This window comes from Symphalangus syndactylus, chromosome 24, assembly GCF_028878055.3.
Source record: "Symphalangus syndactylus isolate Jambi chromosome 24, NHGRI_mSymSyn1-v2.1_pri, whole genome shotgun sequence".
NCBI classification, from domain to species: domain Eukaryota; kingdom Metazoa; phylum Chordata; class Mammalia; order Primates; family Hylobatidae; genus Symphalangus; species Symphalangus syndactylus.
Window position 1 is genome coordinate 14,997,297 of NC_072446.2, and position 17,165 is coordinate 15,014,461.

The 17,165-nt window shown below is 42.1% G+C and overlaps 1 protein-coding gene across 10 annotated transcripts in view; it reads left to right on the forward strand.

Moving 5' to 3' along the window:
- The first annotated feature begins 623 nt into the window (after positions 1-623).
- CTCFL (CCCTC-binding factor like) overlaps positions 624-17,165 on the forward strand; it is a 41,940-nt gene continuing 25,398 nt past the window's right edge. For 6 of the 10 annotated variants that reach the window (XM_055265949.2, XM_055265954.2, XM_055265955.2 and 3 more), the window contains exons 1-6: positions 624-1,652; positions 2,044-2,269; positions 10,879-11,049; positions 11,363-11,496; positions 14,413-14,533; positions 15,493-15,642. In XM_055265949.2, coding sequence (XP_055121924.2) covers positions 1,110-1,652; positions 2,044-2,269; positions 10,879-11,049; positions 11,363-11,496; positions 14,413-14,533; positions 15,493-15,642 — 1,345 coding nt within the window. In that variant the 5' untranslated portion in view covers positions 624-1,109. The remainder of the gene's footprint in view (positions 1,653-2,043; positions 2,270-10,878; positions 11,050-11,362; positions 11,497-14,412; positions 14,534-15,492; positions 15,643-17,165) is intronic. The other 4 variants (XM_055265957.2, XM_055265958.2, XM_063634003.1 and 1 more) reach the window with 3 other exon arrangements.

A 17,165-nucleotide genomic window follows, 5' to 3' on the forward strand; every position in this document is an offset into this window, starting at 1 on the left:
GGTCCTCCTCCTCCGTGCTCCCCCTCCCCCCTGCCCCCACAGTACATCACCCCCTCCCCAACCCTGCCTGGCTCCGCCCCCTTCACGCTCCCTCTTTTCCGCTCCGCGCCTGCGCACTGCCGCCCTCCACTCTCGCGCCAGCCGTGTGGCGGCCGGCTGCGGGCTGCAACACGCGGTGCACGAGGCAGAGCCCACAAGCTAAAGATGGAGTGGGCCGGGCACTCCGGCCACGCCTTCTGTGGTGAGGGGCCAGTCCCGGGCAGGGTCAAGCCCACCTGCTTTCCTCCAAGAGCATGAGCTGTTCTGGGCGTGGGCGGAGGGAGGGGTTGGCCGGAAAGGCCCAAGGGCGGGCGGCAGACGCTGAGGGGCAGCCCGGGGCGGGTCGGGGCGGGGCGTGGGGGACAGGGTAAAGCAGGGGCACTGCCAGGCCTCCGAAGGAGCGTGCTTGGCCTGGCCGAGGGCTGCTTGGCCAAGTCTGGGTGGGCTCGAGGCCACTAGGCCCAAAGCCTGCCTGGCTCTGAGGGTGCTAGGTCTAGAATCGTGCACGAGGGGAATGCCTGCTCGGGCCCAAACCTCGCTAGGCGCAGGTTGTGCACTGGCCCAGGGCCTGCTTGGACCTGAAACTTGCTAGGCCCAGGATGTGCACCGGCCCAAGGCCTGCTCGGGCCCGAACCTCGCTAGGCCCAGGTTGTGCACTGGCCGAGAGCCTGCTGGGCCCAAACCTTACTAGGCACAGGATGTTCACTGACTGGACCTGCTCAGGCCTAACCTTGCCAGGCCCAGGATATGCACTGGCCCAGAGCGTGCTCAGGCGGAACCTTGCCAGGCCCAGGATGTGTGCTGGCCGTAAGCCTGCTGAGGCCCAAACCTGTTCGTTCTAGGGTTTTGTACAAAATCCTGCTTTAGCCTAAATCCTGCTTACCCTTGACCCCCTCCTAGACCCAGGCCAGATCAGCATTGTTCTGACACTACTAGGTCCAAAGCCTTTTGAGGCCAGACCTTGTTTCAACTCCAAAGCCTGCTAGGTTCAAGCACCCCCCATCCCTACTCATACCACCCCCTTCTCCCCCTATGAAAACCGCTTGCCTATTTTTCAAACAGGCCAAGTCATGGCAGCCACTGAGATCTCTGTCCTTTCTGAGCAATTCACCAAAATCAAAGAACTCGAGTTGACGCCGGAAAAAGGCCTGAAGGAGGAGGAAAAACACGGAACGTGCAGAGAGAAAGACCATCGGAGCCCTAGTGAGTTGGAGGCCGAGCGTACCTCTGGGGCCTTCCAGGACAGCGTCCTGGAGGAAGAAGTGGAGCTGGTGCTGGCCCCCTCGGAGGAGAGCGAGAAGCACATCCTGACCCTGCAGACGGTGCACTTCACTTCTGAAGCTGTGGAGTTGCAGGATATGAGCTTGCTGAGCATACAGCAGCAAGAAGGGGTGCAGGTGATGGTGCAGCAGCCTGGCCCTGGGTTGCTGTGGCTTGAGGAAGGGCCCCGGCAGAGCCTGCAGCAGTATGTGGCCATTAGTGTCCAGCAAGAGCTGTACTCCCTGCAAGAGATGGAGGTGTTGCAGTTCCACGCTCTAGAGGAGAGTGTGATGGTGGCCAGTGAAGACAGTAAGTTAGCGGTGAGCCTGGCTGAAAGTGCTGGACTGATTAAGGTACAGTTGGTTTTAATAAACAACCCCTTACATGAAACAGAAAAAATGCAAGTCGGCTTTTATGCAATATTATGTCTGGACAGGGTATTTTGCAGTTGCAAATTAAAGACAGTAAAAATACTTCCCAGGAAAATCTTGAGAGTTCTTAGGTTCTTTTTTTAAAAAGAGTTTTAAAAGTTGTGCTAATTGGAATAGTGTAAGGTGCATTATGTTTTAAAAAGAAGTGTTAAGTTTCACTGCCACAACCCTGATGCGAAATAATTAACATTGTGATGCATAATCTTCAACTTTTGCTTTTCTTTTTGTATTCTGTGGTTCATCCAGGCAAAAATCTAATTATGTTGAAATTAATAGTATCATATTTGTTTGAATATTTGTTGTTGTTTATTAGCTCCAGGAAGGGCAGGAGAAGAACCAGTTATTGGCTGAAAGAAGATTGGCTGAAAGAACAAAGGAGCAGCTCTTTTTTGTGGAAACAATGTCAGGAGATGAAAGAAGTGACGAAATTGTTCTCACAATTTCAAATTTAAATGTGGAAGAACAAGAGGATCAACCTACAGCTGGTCAAGCAGATGCTGAAAAGGCCAAATCTACAAAAAATCAAAGAAAGACAAAGGGTAGTTCATCTCATAGAATACACTCCATAAAACTGGGCTGCTGTTTTTCTTTATGGGGAGGTGATGGTAATTGAAGTTTTAAGTGGTTGACTTACTTTCAAAATGTCAGGAAATGGGAGAAATTTTAAACTAATGTTCTGTATTGTGAATCAAATCCAGAAGGGTTTTGCACTTTGCACACAAACGTTTTGAAAGCACAGTAAAAATGTTCCCGCAAAGCCTTGTGCACATAAGCATAGAAGACCAAGCCCTGGTCTCTGCTGCCTAGTTTGCAGCCCCAGAGGGATATGGGGGACAGGTCATTACAGGACAGGTGGTGAGGCTTCATGTGCTTCAGGGCCAAGAGAAGGAGGGTGCCTTCTAAGGGAGGTGATATTTAGGTCAGTCCAGGACCAAGAGGCCATTAAGATGCGGATCAGGATTCCAAGTACTAGGAAGTGGTCTGGGTGTGTAGCTCTGGAAGTATTTACTTTGTATGTGAGGGTGGAGAGCTCTACTGTGTCTGTAGAGCTGGGTGGGTGCTCAGAGAGGTGGATGGGTCCAGATTAGGAAGACCCTGAAGCAATATTAAAGCCATATTAAACTGAGATTGCATTCCAGCAGCCCACAGGATGAATTTGTCCTATGAAAATGATTTGTTTGGCTTATTTTTTAAAAATATTAGTTTCTCACTTATTTAAGTCAACATATTTCACCCCCAAAATTTCAATTTCTAGCTCTTTTAAATTATATCTGGCAACATTTGGCACAGTTTTCCTTCCACCTGGCATCAGGTGCCTGGGGTTGGAAGGTGACTCAGTTTAGAAAAAGAGAATGCCGCCCAAACACACCGCCGCCACCACCCCATTCTTACATGTGGTCAGGGCCCTTCACTTAGGTTTCTTGCCTCTGCCTTCCATAGGTGGTTGAGTTTGCAGCCTTTTGGTATATGGTAGTTTCTCATATGTTTAAATCAAGAGCTTTGCCCCCCAAGTTTTACAATTTCTAGCTCATTTTTAGGTTTTTGATGTATTCACAAATTTGTAGACCCATCAACACTGTCTAAATTCCAGAATATTTTTATCACCCCAATAAGAGGCCTGTACCAATTAGGCAGTCACTTCCTACTCTGTTCCCCCTAGCCCCTGGCTACCACTAATCTACTTTTTGTTTCCATAGATTTTGCTGTTCTGCACATTTTCCAGAAGTTGAATCATATATGTATACCATGTGCCTTTCGTGTCTAGATTCTTGAGCTTAGCATCATGTTTGCAGGGTTTGTTGATATTGTAGCATGTGTCAGCACTTCATTCATTTTTAATGGCTAAGTAATAATCCCTGTATGGGTATTGCACATTTTATTTATCCATTCATTCATCGATACACACTGCAATTGTGTCCACCTTTCAGCAAGTGTGAATGGTGCTGTTATGACCATCTGTGTACAAGTTTTTTGTTTAAGAACCTGTTTCCAATCCTTTTGAGTATATACTTAGGAGTGGAATTGCTGGATGGTGTGGTTACTCTATGTTTAATTTTTTTGAGCAGCTACCACACTATTTTCCATAGCAGCTGCACCAATTTGAATTTGCACCAGCAGTGTGTTTAACTTCCAGTTTCTCCACATCCTCACCAATGCTTACTTTCCATTTGTTATTATTGTTTAATTATAGCCATCCTAGCAGGTGTGAAGAGGTATCTCGTTGTAGTTTTGGTTTCCATTTCTCTAATGACTAAGGGTCTTGAGTATCTCTTCATGTATTCATTGGCCACTTATGTATCTTCTTTGGAAAAAAATGGCTATTCAAATCTTTGGCCCATTTTTAACTGGCACTGTGTTAGCTTCCCAGGGATGTCATGACAAAGCACCACAAACTGAGTGGCTTCAAACAACAGAAACATACCTCTCACAGTTACGGAAGCTACAAGTGTGAAATCAAGGTGTTGGCAAAGCTGTGCTCTCTTGGAAGGCTGTCGGGGAGAATATATTTCATGCCTTTCTCTTAGCTTCTGGTATTGCCAGCAGTCATGCCATTCATTGGCTTGCAGATGCATTACTCCAATCTCTGCCCCTGTGATCACATGGAATTATTCCTGTGTGTCTCTATATCTGTTTTCCTCTTCTTATAAGGACACCAGTCATATTGGCTTATGACCCATCTTCATCCAGTAGGACCTCAGCTTAACTTGATTGCATCTGCAAAGACCCTTTCTGCACATAAGATCTCATTCACAGGTATCTGGCATGAGGACTTCACATATTTTTGCAGGGGTCACAACTCAACCCATAAACCTTCGATTCCAAGTTTGTTGAGTATTTTATCAAGAAAACGGTGTTGGATTATATGAAATTCTTTTTCTGCATCTATTGAGATGATCATGTGTTGTTGTTTTTTTCTTCATTCTGTTAATATAGTATATTACACTGACTGATTCTCATATGTTGAACCACCCTTTTATTCTTGCAGAAAATCTCAACTTGGTTATGGTATATAATCCTTTTAATATGCTGCTGGATTTGGTTTGCTAGTGTTCTGAAGATTTTTGCATCTGTATTCATTAGGAATATTGGTCTGTAGTCTTCTTTTGATGTCTTTGTCTGGCTTTAGTATTTAAGTAATACTAGCGTCATGTAATGGATTGGGAAGAAGTGTTTCCTCCCTTTTTTGAAGATTTAGAGGATTAATATTTAAGCATTTTGTAGACTTAATCAGTGAAGCGATTTGGTTCTGGGGTTTTCTTTCTTGGAAGTGTTGATTAATGACTCACTCACTGTCTTTACTGATACAGGTCTATTCCAATTTTCTGTTTCTTCTTAAATCAGTTTTAGTAGTTTGTATGTTTCTAGGAATTTTCTATTTCATCTGTATTATCTAATTTGTTGGCACATAATTGTTCATAGTATTCTATTATAAACATTTTTATTTCTGTGAGATTGGTAAGAATGTTCCCACTTTCCTTCCTGATTTTAGTAATTTGAGTATTCTCTTTTTTACCCCCTCGGTCACAAGTCTAGATAAAGGTTTGTCAGTGTTGATCTTTTCAAAGAACCAACTTTTGGTGGTTTTGTTGGTTTTCTCTAATTTTTTTCTCTCTAATCTTAATATTTTCTTCTTTCTACTAGCTTTGGGTTTAGATTCATCTTCTTTTTCTAGTTCCTCAGAGTATAAAGTTAGGTTATTGATTTGAAATATTTCTTCTTTTTTAATGTAAGTGTTTATAGCTAAAAATTTCCCTCTGAGCACTGCTTTAGGTGCATTCTATAACTCTTGGTATCTCATGTTTTCACTTTCGTTCACCTCAAAGTACTTAATAATTTTCTTGTGATTTCTTCTTTGACCCATTTGTCATTTTGGAGTGTGTTTTTTAACTTCCATGTATATATGAATTTTCCAAATTTCCCTTGGTATTAATTTCTAATTTCATTTTATTATGGTCAGAGAACATAGAACATCTTTTGATTTTGGTTTTTTTTTTGTTGTAGAGACAGGATATTGCTCTGTTGCCCAGGCTGGAGTGCAGTGTTACAGTCATAGCTCACTGTAAACTTGAACCCCTGGACTCCAGCAGTCCCCCTACTTCAGCCTCACAAGTAGCTAGGACAAGAGGCACACACTACCACACGCAGCTAATTAAAAAAAAAATTGTACAGATGGGGTCTCTATGTTGCCTGGGCTAGTCTTGAACTTTTGGCCTCACGCGATCCTCCCATCTCAGCCTCCCAAAATGCTGGATTACAGGCATGAGCCACTGTGCCTGGCTCAATTTGTCTTTTTAAATTTATTAAGATATGTGTGTCTCAATATGTTTGTAACTTCACATGTGGTCTATCCTGGAGACTCTTCCCTACGCACCTCAGAAGAACGTCTACTCCAGTGTTACTGGGTGGGATGTTCTATAGATGTCTGTTTTGTCTACTTGGTTTATAGTGTGATTTAAGCCTCTGTTTCCTCGCTGACCTTGTCTAGTTCTCTCCATTGTTTAAAGTGAGGTCTCCAACTATTACTGAATTGCCTGTTTCTAACTTCAATTTTGTTCCTTTTGCTTCAAGTATTTTGGGACTGTTATTAGGTGCATATGTATATGTATATATATATATATATATTTTTTTTTTTTTTTTTTTTGGTTGGTTGGGTTGTTTTGAGATGGAGTCTCACTTTGTCGCCAGGCTGGAGTGCAGGGGCACAGTCTTGGCTCACTGCAACCTCTGTCTCCCGGGTTCAAGCAATTCTCCTGCCTCAGCCTCCTTAGTAGCTGGGATTATAGATATGCACGACCACACTCAGCTAATTTTTGTATTTTTAGTAGAGATGAGGTTTCACCATGTTGTCCAGGCTGGTCTTGAACTCTTGACCTCAAATAATCTGCCTGCCTCAGCCTTCCAAGTGCTGAGATTACAGGTATGAGCCACATATGCGCCTAGCCACATATATGTTTATAATTGTTGTATCTTTATGATGGATTGACCTTTCATTATTATATAACGTCCTTTTGTCTTTTATAACAATTTTGTCTTAAAGAGAATATAGTCTGATATTTGTATAGCCACCCTAGCACTCTTTTGGTTACTGTTTGTATGGAGTATCTTTGTCCATCTTTTTACTTTCAGCCTATTTGTCTTTGAATCTAAAATGAGTCTTTTGTAGAGGACAAATAATTGCATCTTGTATAGTGTCCTTTCTGCCAATCCCGACCTTTGCACAGAGAGTTTAATCTCCTTGCTGATAAAAAAGGCTTACTTTCTTATTTCTGTATTTGTTTTTTAGATGTCACATCTTTTATTCCTCAGTTCTTTTATTACTGCTTTCTTTTGTGTTGAATAGCCACTGCCAAGTGTATCATTTTAATTCTTTTATTATTTATTTTACTATATATTTTTGAGTTATTTTCTTTAGTTGTCCTTGGTGTTACATTTAACATCTCAATTCATAATAATCTGGTTTAGATTAATGCCAATTTAATTTCAATAGTATATAAAAAACTTTGCTCCTATATAATTCCATTCCCCACTCCACTTCCTGTTGTTACTGCCACAGAGTGTATCTTTATAAATTATATGCCATCAACATCAATTTATAATTATTGCTTTATGCTGTCTTTGAGTCAGATAGAAAAAAAGAGGATTACAAGTTAAAAAATACATGAATATTGTCTTTTATATTTGCATATGTTGTTACTTTATCACTGTCTTTATTTTTTCATATGGATTTGAGTTATTGTTTGGTGTCCTTTCATTTCACCCTGTTGGAATCTCTTTAGCATTTTTGTAGGATAGATCTGCCAATGACAGACTTGCTCAGTTTCTATTTTTCTGGGAATGTCTTAATTTCTCCTTCATTTTTGGAGGGTGGTTTTGTCAGACAGAATTTTTGTTTGACGTTTTTTTTCTTACAGCACATTGAATGTCATTCCACTGCTTTCTGGCCTCCATGGTTTCTGATGATAAATCAGCCATTAATCTTATTGACAATCCCATGTATGTGATAAGGCATGTCTGTCTTTCTTGCTGCTTTCAAGATTCATTTTTTGTCTTTCAGCAATCTGATTATGATGTGTCTTGATGTGAATCTCTTTGACTTTATCCTACTTGAAATTTATTAAGCTTTTGGATGTGTAGATTTTTTTTTCAAATTTGGGGAGTTTTTGGCAATCATTTCTTCAAATACTCTCTTCTCCTGTGTCACCTTGGGTCTCCCATTGTGCATATGTTGGTGTGCTTGATCATGTCCCACAGATCTCTTAGTCTCTGCTCATTTTTCTTTGTTCGTTTTTTTCTTTCTTTCCCTCAAACTGAATAATCTCAATTGACCTGTCTTTAGGTTCACTGATTCTTCCTTCTTTTTGCTCAGCTCTGCTGTTGAGTCCCTCTGTTGAATTTTTCATTTTGCTTATTATATTTTTCAATTCCAGAAGTTCTCATTTTTTTAAATAAATTTTATCTATTGGTTTTCTCAATTTGATAAAGCATCATTTTCATGCTTTTTTCTTTTTTGAGACAGGGTCTCACTCTGTCACTTAGTTGAAGTGCAGTGGCACAATCATAGCTCACTACAGCCTCAAACTTTTGGCCTAAAACAAGCCTCCTGCCTCAGCCTCCTGAGTAGCTGGGACTACAGGCTTACCCCATTACACCTGCCGATTTTTTAAATTTTTGATAGAGACAGGTTCTCACTCTGTTGCCCAGGCTGGTCTCAAGCAGTCATCCCACCTTGGCCTCACAAAGCTTTAGAATCGTAGATGTGAGCCGCCATGCCTGGCCTTTCTTTTAGTCCTTTAGACTCAGTTTTCTTTAGTCTTGGAAAATATTTTAGATAACTGATTAAAGTCTTTGTCTAGTATGCCCAATCCCTGGACTTCCTCAAGGAAGATTCTATTATTTTTTTTCTCTGAATGGGCTACTATATTTTTTTGTTTCTTTGCATGCCTTATAATTTTTTACTGAAAACTGGCCATCTGGAACATTATAATGTGGCAACTGTGTAAATCAGATTCTTTCCCTCCCCAGGGTTAGCTGTTGCTGCTGGTTGTATTGATTGTTTGGTAACTTTTCTGAACTAACTTTGTGAAGTCTGTATTCTCTGCTTTGTGTAGCTACTGAAGTCTCTGCTAATGACTGGACAAAGATTTCCTTAAACACCTGAACCAAAAAAAAATTTTTTTTTAAATCCCTCAGTCTTTGCTGAAGAACACTGTGTGTTTACTAAGGCTGGCCTTCCCAACATTCATCCAGCTTTGTCTTAGCCTTCACTTCCTACTTCCTGAGAGCATTGTGGTCAGCCAGCGATGAGCACCTGGGGCCTTAACAGCCTTCTCAGCTTGTTCCTAAGCCAGGGGCATACTCATGGTCTTCTCTATTCCAAGGAATATGTTAGAGCTTGTCTGTGCCCTTATTCCCCAAAGCATCTCATTCCCCAGCCTTTCCTCCCAAGGTTTTGTTAGTTGGTTATTTGCCCTAACTGTTATCCATTACCTGTAAACGTTTTCACCAAATATCCCTCCACTCACCTCACTCCAGGTAGCCTCTTTAGCACTGGGCAAGTTCCATGTTAGGCAAGATAAAGGCAAGCCTTTTGATGTGATCTTCTAGGAAGCCACTAGACAGGTCAAAGCAAAGAATTATAATTTTTGTGAATGAAGTCCATTCTGCTCTTCTCTGGTACTGAAACTGTGTATTTGGGCTGTTATTTTCTTTTTTATTATTATTATATTTTATGTTTAAAAAAATAGAGATGAGGTCTTGCTGTGTCCCCCAGGCTGGTCTTGAACTCCTAGCCTCAAGTGATCCCCCCACCTCATCCTCCCAAAGTGCTAGGATTGCAGGCATGAGCCACCACACCTAGCTTGGATTGTTATTTTCAAGGCCACCCCTGAGCTAAGGAGCAGAGAATGGAACCAGAATAAGTTAGAATTCCACCAAGCTCTCTTTTTTACTGAGAAGCAGCTAGATTTTTTTAATTGTTTCTCCTGGTTGCTGGAAGCTTCCAGTTAAGTTTCCAGTGTCCTGAAAAAGTTGCTTGTGACATTTTTTTCACAGTTGTTTTCAAGTTGTTTTCATTGCTTTTATGGAGGGATGGATTTTGAGAATAACAACTCAGCTATATTCTGTATTTGATGATTCCAACATCAGAAGTCTTTGTAGGTCTGAGTCTTCTGTTTGTTTCCGCTGCCCTTGCACTGGCATCTTGTTTGTCACCGTGAGCCGATTGGTTCTTTTTACTGTTATCTGTGGAAATCCCTTGAAGCCTGGGGTGAAAGTGAGTTATTTGAGGGATGGTATATATTAATTTCTGCCAGGCAGTGATGGTCAAAAACTGTCTTAAACCAGATCCCCCAAGGGTTACTGTTAGAACCACCCAGGACATGCTCACTTGGGCCACCTTCCCTCTTTGGAGCCATCTTCTTAGGGGGAATTTTTTCACCTCTCCATCAGTGCTAGACCAGCATCATCCAAGAGGACTTTCTTTGCTGATGGAAATGGTCTTTATCTGCCCTGTCCAGTATGGTGGCCACGATCTCCATGTGGTCTTTGGGCAGTTGAAATGCGGCTTACAACAGAGGAACTAAATGTTTAATTATATTTAATTTTAATTAGTTTAAGTCCACATTTAAAAGTCACACATGACTTATGGCTATGGTTTTGGATGGCACCATTCTAGATGGTTTTTCTTGCAGTCCCCTCGCTAGAGAGAAGGATGCAGAGATGGGGCGGGTTATCTTTAGTTCACCCTACAGAGAGTGCAGGGCCACATTTTTATAGGAGAATCTCTTCTTGGGCGCCCCACTTTAGGTAGGCAGCGTGCCTTTTCTCTTGTCTCCTTAGGTCTACAAGACATTCTGAAATGTTCAGGCGTCTCCTCCCTAGCATTTTTTTTCTCAGCAAGAAGGATGAGCAGAGTACCTAGTCCACTCTGTGCCCAGAAACAGACATCGGCCCATCTTGAAACAGCGAAAATGCGTTGCTGGTTATCCAGGAACATGGTGTCCTGAATTGCTTCAATCAGCTTATGAATATAAATAGTATGTTCTATTGTTCAGTTCCCACATTAGTTGAAAAGACGATGTGCTGATTTCCTTTCAAGTGTTTAAATGGAATTTGAACCTCTAACAAATAAACTATTTCCTGCTTATAGGAGCAAAACGAACCTTCCACTGTGATGTCTGCATGTTCACCTCTTCTAGAATGTCGAGTTTTAATCGTCATATGAAAACTCACACCAATGAGAAGCCTCACCTGTGTCACCTCTGCCTGAAAACCTTCCGTACAGTCACTCTGCTGCGTAACCATGTTAACATCCACACAGGTAAAACTGCTGGGAAGGCTGTTTCTCTGGAATAATGTGTGTTAAGGCTTATGTTAAGAATGTGAATCCACCTATTTCTACAGTAGAATCATGTAACATTTTATACTTTAGTTTTGTCTTTTTTTTTGAATTTCCATTAAAAATACTGTTACAAAGATTTTTCTCACATGTATCTATGGTATTTATAGTTTAAAGAGCCTCTTCTTAATTTTTAAAGCATTTTTGAGACTAAGTGTAATTAAAAAGCCATGAATTCCTTGGAATTTTTCTGGTTAAGTCTTGTTTTGAAAGTATGAACTATGTGATTTTACAGGAAACAGGCCCTATAAATGTAACGACTGCAACATGGCATTTGTCACCAGTGGAGAACTCGTCCGACACAGGCGCTATAAACATACTCATGAGAAGCCCTTTAAATGTTCCATGTGCAAGTATGCCAGTGTGGAGGTAAAGTCATTCTTGGACTTGAAGCTTCATGACATCTTAGTAGAGGCTGCTGTAGAAGTTATGCCAAGTGTAACTAACAGTAGAATCTGTTACAAACAGGCCTTTTATTATTCGTATAAAATTTATGCAGGAAATAGTATGCATTCTCTTTTATGAAGTTAAAATGGAAAATTGATTTCTTTGTTTCTTTGATTACTAATTAGTGAAAACAATATGTAAAGGTGTACAAATTACAAATAAACTACTTGTGGTCAAGAAATAAGTCCCAGACTTGTTTAAAAGTTCTGCAATTTATCTAGCACTCAGGGCCACAAAATCAAAATATATTTGCTCTAACGTAGAATGCAGATCCAATTTCAATGTTGGCTGAAATTTTTGAGCTTGATTAGATACAAAGCAGCTTGCTTGAAGATTTAAGCATAGATGTTTCTGTTCTTAATTACAGAGAGACCACCCTTTTCAAACTTCAGCTATGCTGTAGTCATTTTAATTAATTTGCTTTATTTGTACCTTCTAACAGGTTTGGCGGTACTCACGTGAAACAGGCAGAGCACTGCTTTTACTAGTCAGTGCCAGTTTCCACCAGTTAATTGTCAGGGTCCCACTGTGTGCTGGGAAATAGGCTGAGGCCCAGTTTTGAGCCTGGTCGAGACTGGGTCAACAGTACACTCAAATGGAACTAAGTTAAAGGGAACAGCTGAAGATTAAATATAGTAACAATGCAGCCGGGTTTCACAAATTGGGAAATTTCATGGTTAGGGTCAGAATTTGATTCCAAGAACTTTTTTCTGCTGTTACTATTTTTAAAAAAATTATTTCTCATCTGAGTTAAAGGTTGTGATTGTAGTATGAGAATGCAAAATGGAGGGTTCAGGGAACAGAGTCACCTGGGGATCCTAAACCTGGAGTGGACCTTTTGTTGGTGTCCTGCCAGTGCTTGGCACAAACTTCCTAGGTCCCCGAAACCCTCCTCCAGTGCCAGCGGTCTGCATGCAGCCTGAGGGAGGTGGCCTCAGCACAGGGGTCTCTACTGCTGCCATAGCCCCCCATTTTTGCAGTCTCCTCAAGTCTTGCCATGCTTGTTTATTCCCTCATCCCATCCTGTGACAAAAATGCCAGCAGGAACGTATCAGAACTGTGGTGCAGATGTGCCCCTTTTTTAAAAAACCTTTTGAATTGGCTAGGTGTGGTGGTTCACGCCTGTAATCCCAGCACTTTGGGAGGCCGGTGGAGCAGATTGCTTGAGGTCAGGAGTTCAAAACCAGCCTGGCCAACATGTTGAAACCTGTATCTACTAAAAATACAAAAAAATTAGCCAGGTGTGGTGGCACATGCCTGTAGTCCTAGCTACTCAGGAGGCTGAGGCAGGAAAACCACTTGAACCTGGGAGGCAGAGGTTGCAGTGAGCCAAGATCACGCACTCCAGTCTGGACGAGAGAGACACCATCTCAAAAAAAAAAAAAAAAAGCTTTTGAACTCCCCTTGTCCTCCCATCCCACCTTTAAGAGTCATCCAGAGTCTTTTTTAATGGCCTTCTTTGCTCATTCACACCACTTATCCTCCTCAAAACTTTCATGCTATACGGTTTTTAAAATTCTTTTTGATTTGCTCTCTAATATACTTGAAGGCATTCACTTTTCTTCTGAAAATCTAAGTGAAATTTTTTGGCTTGGCTATTGTTTTCCATTCTAAGCCTTCTTTTGTTCTCGAGTGTTCCTTAGGCTTCTGTGCGCTTATCACTTACTGGGGAGGCAGATGGAGTGTGGCATCCCTGGGTCACCAGCAGGACTGATGCAGCTTCCTGATTTCTGTAGTCCTTGTGTAGCTGATGGCCCCATTTCCTGCTAGCAGTAGATAAGAGCCTGCGATACACGAATGCAGAATAAGAATACTTCTAGAAGGCAATAAACGAGTCAGGCAGTGAATGCTCAAATGGGAGGTATTATGTTGTTTGCTATTTAACTGATTGCCTGGGATACATAATTATTCAAATTAGAATTTAATTTCTTCTACTTAAAACTTAATTCTTCTTAGGAACCCGCTGTCACATGGCGCCAATGCTGAATAGCCAGGGACGCCTTCCTCCACTCACACTGTTACCCTGGGGCCAGCCAGGGTGGAGTCTGCAGGACTTGTGACCGTGAGGCGACACATACAGCTGTTCTCCATTAAAGAGCTAGGGTTTCATTTTTATTTTTATTTTTATTTTTTTGAGACATGGTCTCACTCTGTTACCCTGGTTGGAGTACAGTGGCATGATCTTGGCTCATTGCAACCTCAGCCTCCCAGGCTCAAACAGTCCTGCCACCTCAGCCTCTCGAGTAGCTGGGACCACAGGCGTGTGCCACCGTGCCCAGCTCATTTTTAATTTTTGGTAGAGACAGGGTTTTGCTGTGTTGCCCAGGCTGGTCTCAAACTCTTGAGCTCAGGTGATCCACCCCTCTCAGCCTCCCAAAGTGCTGGGATTACAGGCGTGAGCCACCATACCTGACAAGAGCTAGAGTTTCAAGATTCTCACTTCATGCAGGGAAAAAAAAAAATGTTTGCCTTTGCGCTTTTACAGTGTAATCTAAATTTTGTAACTATTGAGCATATATTGCCTTAGAAATGAAAGTAAAATCTTGCATGGCATTCGGCAGGTAGGCTTAAAGTGTAGGTGAATGCGAAAGCCTCTCAGAACTGCTGCTCATTTTCCCTAAAGGAGCTTATACACACACACATCAACTGAAATAAAATCACCCATAACAGATGATCAAAAGTAATGACTTTTTCATGTGTTTTCAGTGAGTGAAATATGCTCTGGTGCTCTGATGTTAAAATATGATTCATTTAAATCTCTTTTATAATGCTGATTAATGGAAGACTCTGCCATTTTTTAGTTTCTATTGCAACGAACATCATTTATGTATTTATTAGGCAAGTAAATTGAAGCGCCATGTCCGATCCCACACTGGGGAGCGCCCCTTTCAGTGTTGCCAGTGCAGCTACGCCAGCAGAGACACCTACAAGCTGAAACGCCACATGAGAACGCACTCAGGTAAGGGCTCTGGTGCTGAAGGCCTGATACCTACAGTGTTAACTCTTAAAGCAAGCTTTAAAAAATTACTTTTTATTGGCACAATTAAAGTTTAAAGGTAAAAGTGGATTTTTGCGTGCCTTCATGATATGAGAATCTTCATCTGTACCTTTACCTTTACTTAGCAGTAAGAGAGTCTACATAGATACTGTGCCACAACCCCACTGTGTGGAGTAAAACACAAAGTATTAGCTTCCATAGATTTTTTAGGTATTTAAAACTCAACTCCTGGCCAGGAATGGTGGCTCAAATCTCAGCACTTTGGGAGGCTGAGGCAGGAGGATCCCTTGAGTCCAGGAGTTTGAGACCAGCCTGGTCAACATAGGGAGACCCTGTCTCTACGAGTAATTTAAAAATTAGCCGGGCCTGGTGACGCACACCTGTGGTCCCAGCTACTAGGGAGGCTGAAGCAGGAGAGTCACTTGAACCCGGGAGATTGAGGCTGCAGTGAGCCGGGATTGCGCCACTACACTCCAGCCTGGGTGACAGAGTGAGAACCTGTCTCAAAAAAAAAGTAAATAAAAATAAATGAAAGTCAACTCCTTAATTCGTTCTTCAACTTTAAGGCAAAACATAAAGTGTGCTGGTTTTGTAACAGAGGTACTTGATGTCTTGTGTTAAGAATACATTTATGTGTACTTCTTGGTTCTTCGTACAGCCCCACGGATGTGAACCGCCTTGAACTCTTGCGTAGCCACCAGATAGATGCGGGGAAGTCATGTCTCTGGTCCATCATGGACACAGCTGTACTTGACATAAGCTGCCTGGGCTTGATTTGGGAGTCTCATACTAATTGGGGGTTGTCCAGTGAGAAGGGGGTTGATAAAGGAGGCTTGGGGCAAAAGAAACACTTTCAGTACAGGTGGCCTTTGGCAAGGATCAGGCCTGGAGGGGGAATCACTTTGTTGTCTGCATCTCAGGTGAGAAGCCTTACGAATGCCACATCTGCCACGCCCGCTTCACCCAGAACGGGACCATGAAAATACATATTCTGCAGAAACATAGCGAAAATGTCCCCAAATACCAGTGTCCCCATTGTGCCGCCATCATTGCACGGAAAAGCGACCTACGTGAGTGGTTTAGTGATCTTTCTTTTACTACAGCATTTGCTGGCTCTTTGGAGCGAGGCCCTTATATAAACCTGCAAAGTACTGGCCCTGATACTGGGAGGCCCGGTCTGCGGGAACTTGGCCCTGGGACGAGTTTTCTTCCAGAAGCCCTGTCGCACCATCTGGTGGCTGGATCTCATAAGTGCATTTTATAGCATGTTTTTAGAATCCGGGCCCAGGCCTGTTCCATATGCACGTGATAAGACTTTTCACAGATGGGTGGTATTTCATTCCACATTGGGCCTATTTTTCAGATGAGGACACTGGGGATCAGAGACATAGAGTAAACTGCCTGGGAGTCACATGAACCAAGGGTACTAGGAGGTGGCTGGATTCTGGGTTCCTATTTATCAGTGCTCTATCTGTGACACCCAGCAAGCTTTTGTTAAATCCTGGCTGTGGGCCTAAGAAGTTTTGGAAGCAGAAGTTTCAAAAGACACAGTTTTCCCCTTAAGACAGTCACTTCGGGAAAGGAGGCAGGCCTGTAACGTGTAATCCGCATCTACCATGGTGAGCCTTTTAACTGTCACACCCTGCGGAGTGGGAGAGGGAAACCAGAGGGTCTTGGGACAGCATGCCTAGGAGCTGGGATTTTCTACTGCCTGTGGGGAAGCCAGCCATTGTTGAGCAATGGGAGGGAGGGTGTGGGAAGCGTGAGTGAATGAGCCTCTTCTTTGTTTCAGGATTCCTGGGCCTCCCTTTTCCATGATCTTATTTCTCTTTCCAAAATATATGACACTGTGATACACAAAATATGTTAGCAAAACAAAAGAATTGACCCTTTTGCCCAAAGAAATTCTGGAGATGAAGTGAACTTTTTTGAAAACCTTTCTGAAAGGTGAAAGGTGTTCCACAAAGTCTTAACTTTTATTTTTCATCTGGACCATTCTGTCATTGTTGCCATAGATACCAGCACATCACAAAACACAGTCCAGTGGGGCTTGGTGGGGCACAAGTCTAGCCAGTTGCTGGACTTTTTTGACACCATGGCAAAGTAACATGATTTATATCCATCTCATGCCAGTGGGTGATACACTCCACATAGCCCTATAAGATGCTTTATAAACACACTAATTCTTCCTTCCTATGACTATATGAGAAATGAAGCTCTCTAAATGTCTGAGTCACTGTGGGTAAGGTGGAATAGCTCCATCACACAGCTGTCCATTGTCATTTGGCTTCTTACACAAGTATCACAAGACCATCATGCTTTAGACTTAATTGAGCAAACCCAGCCAGACCTTACCATGTGTCTCAGGTTAATTTCAACATAGGAAATAACAGGGCACTGACTTCTAACAACGAGTGGATTATTTAAGGTAAAATAAAGATGTTATATCTTTTTATATAAAACCACCTTAACATCATCCTAAAATTCACCTACCCCATAATAGTTCTCAAAGTGCTTTGTTAAATGAACATTTTAAGTCCAGTGTGACATACCTTATATAACATTTAACTCCATATTGAAAGAGTATTAAAAT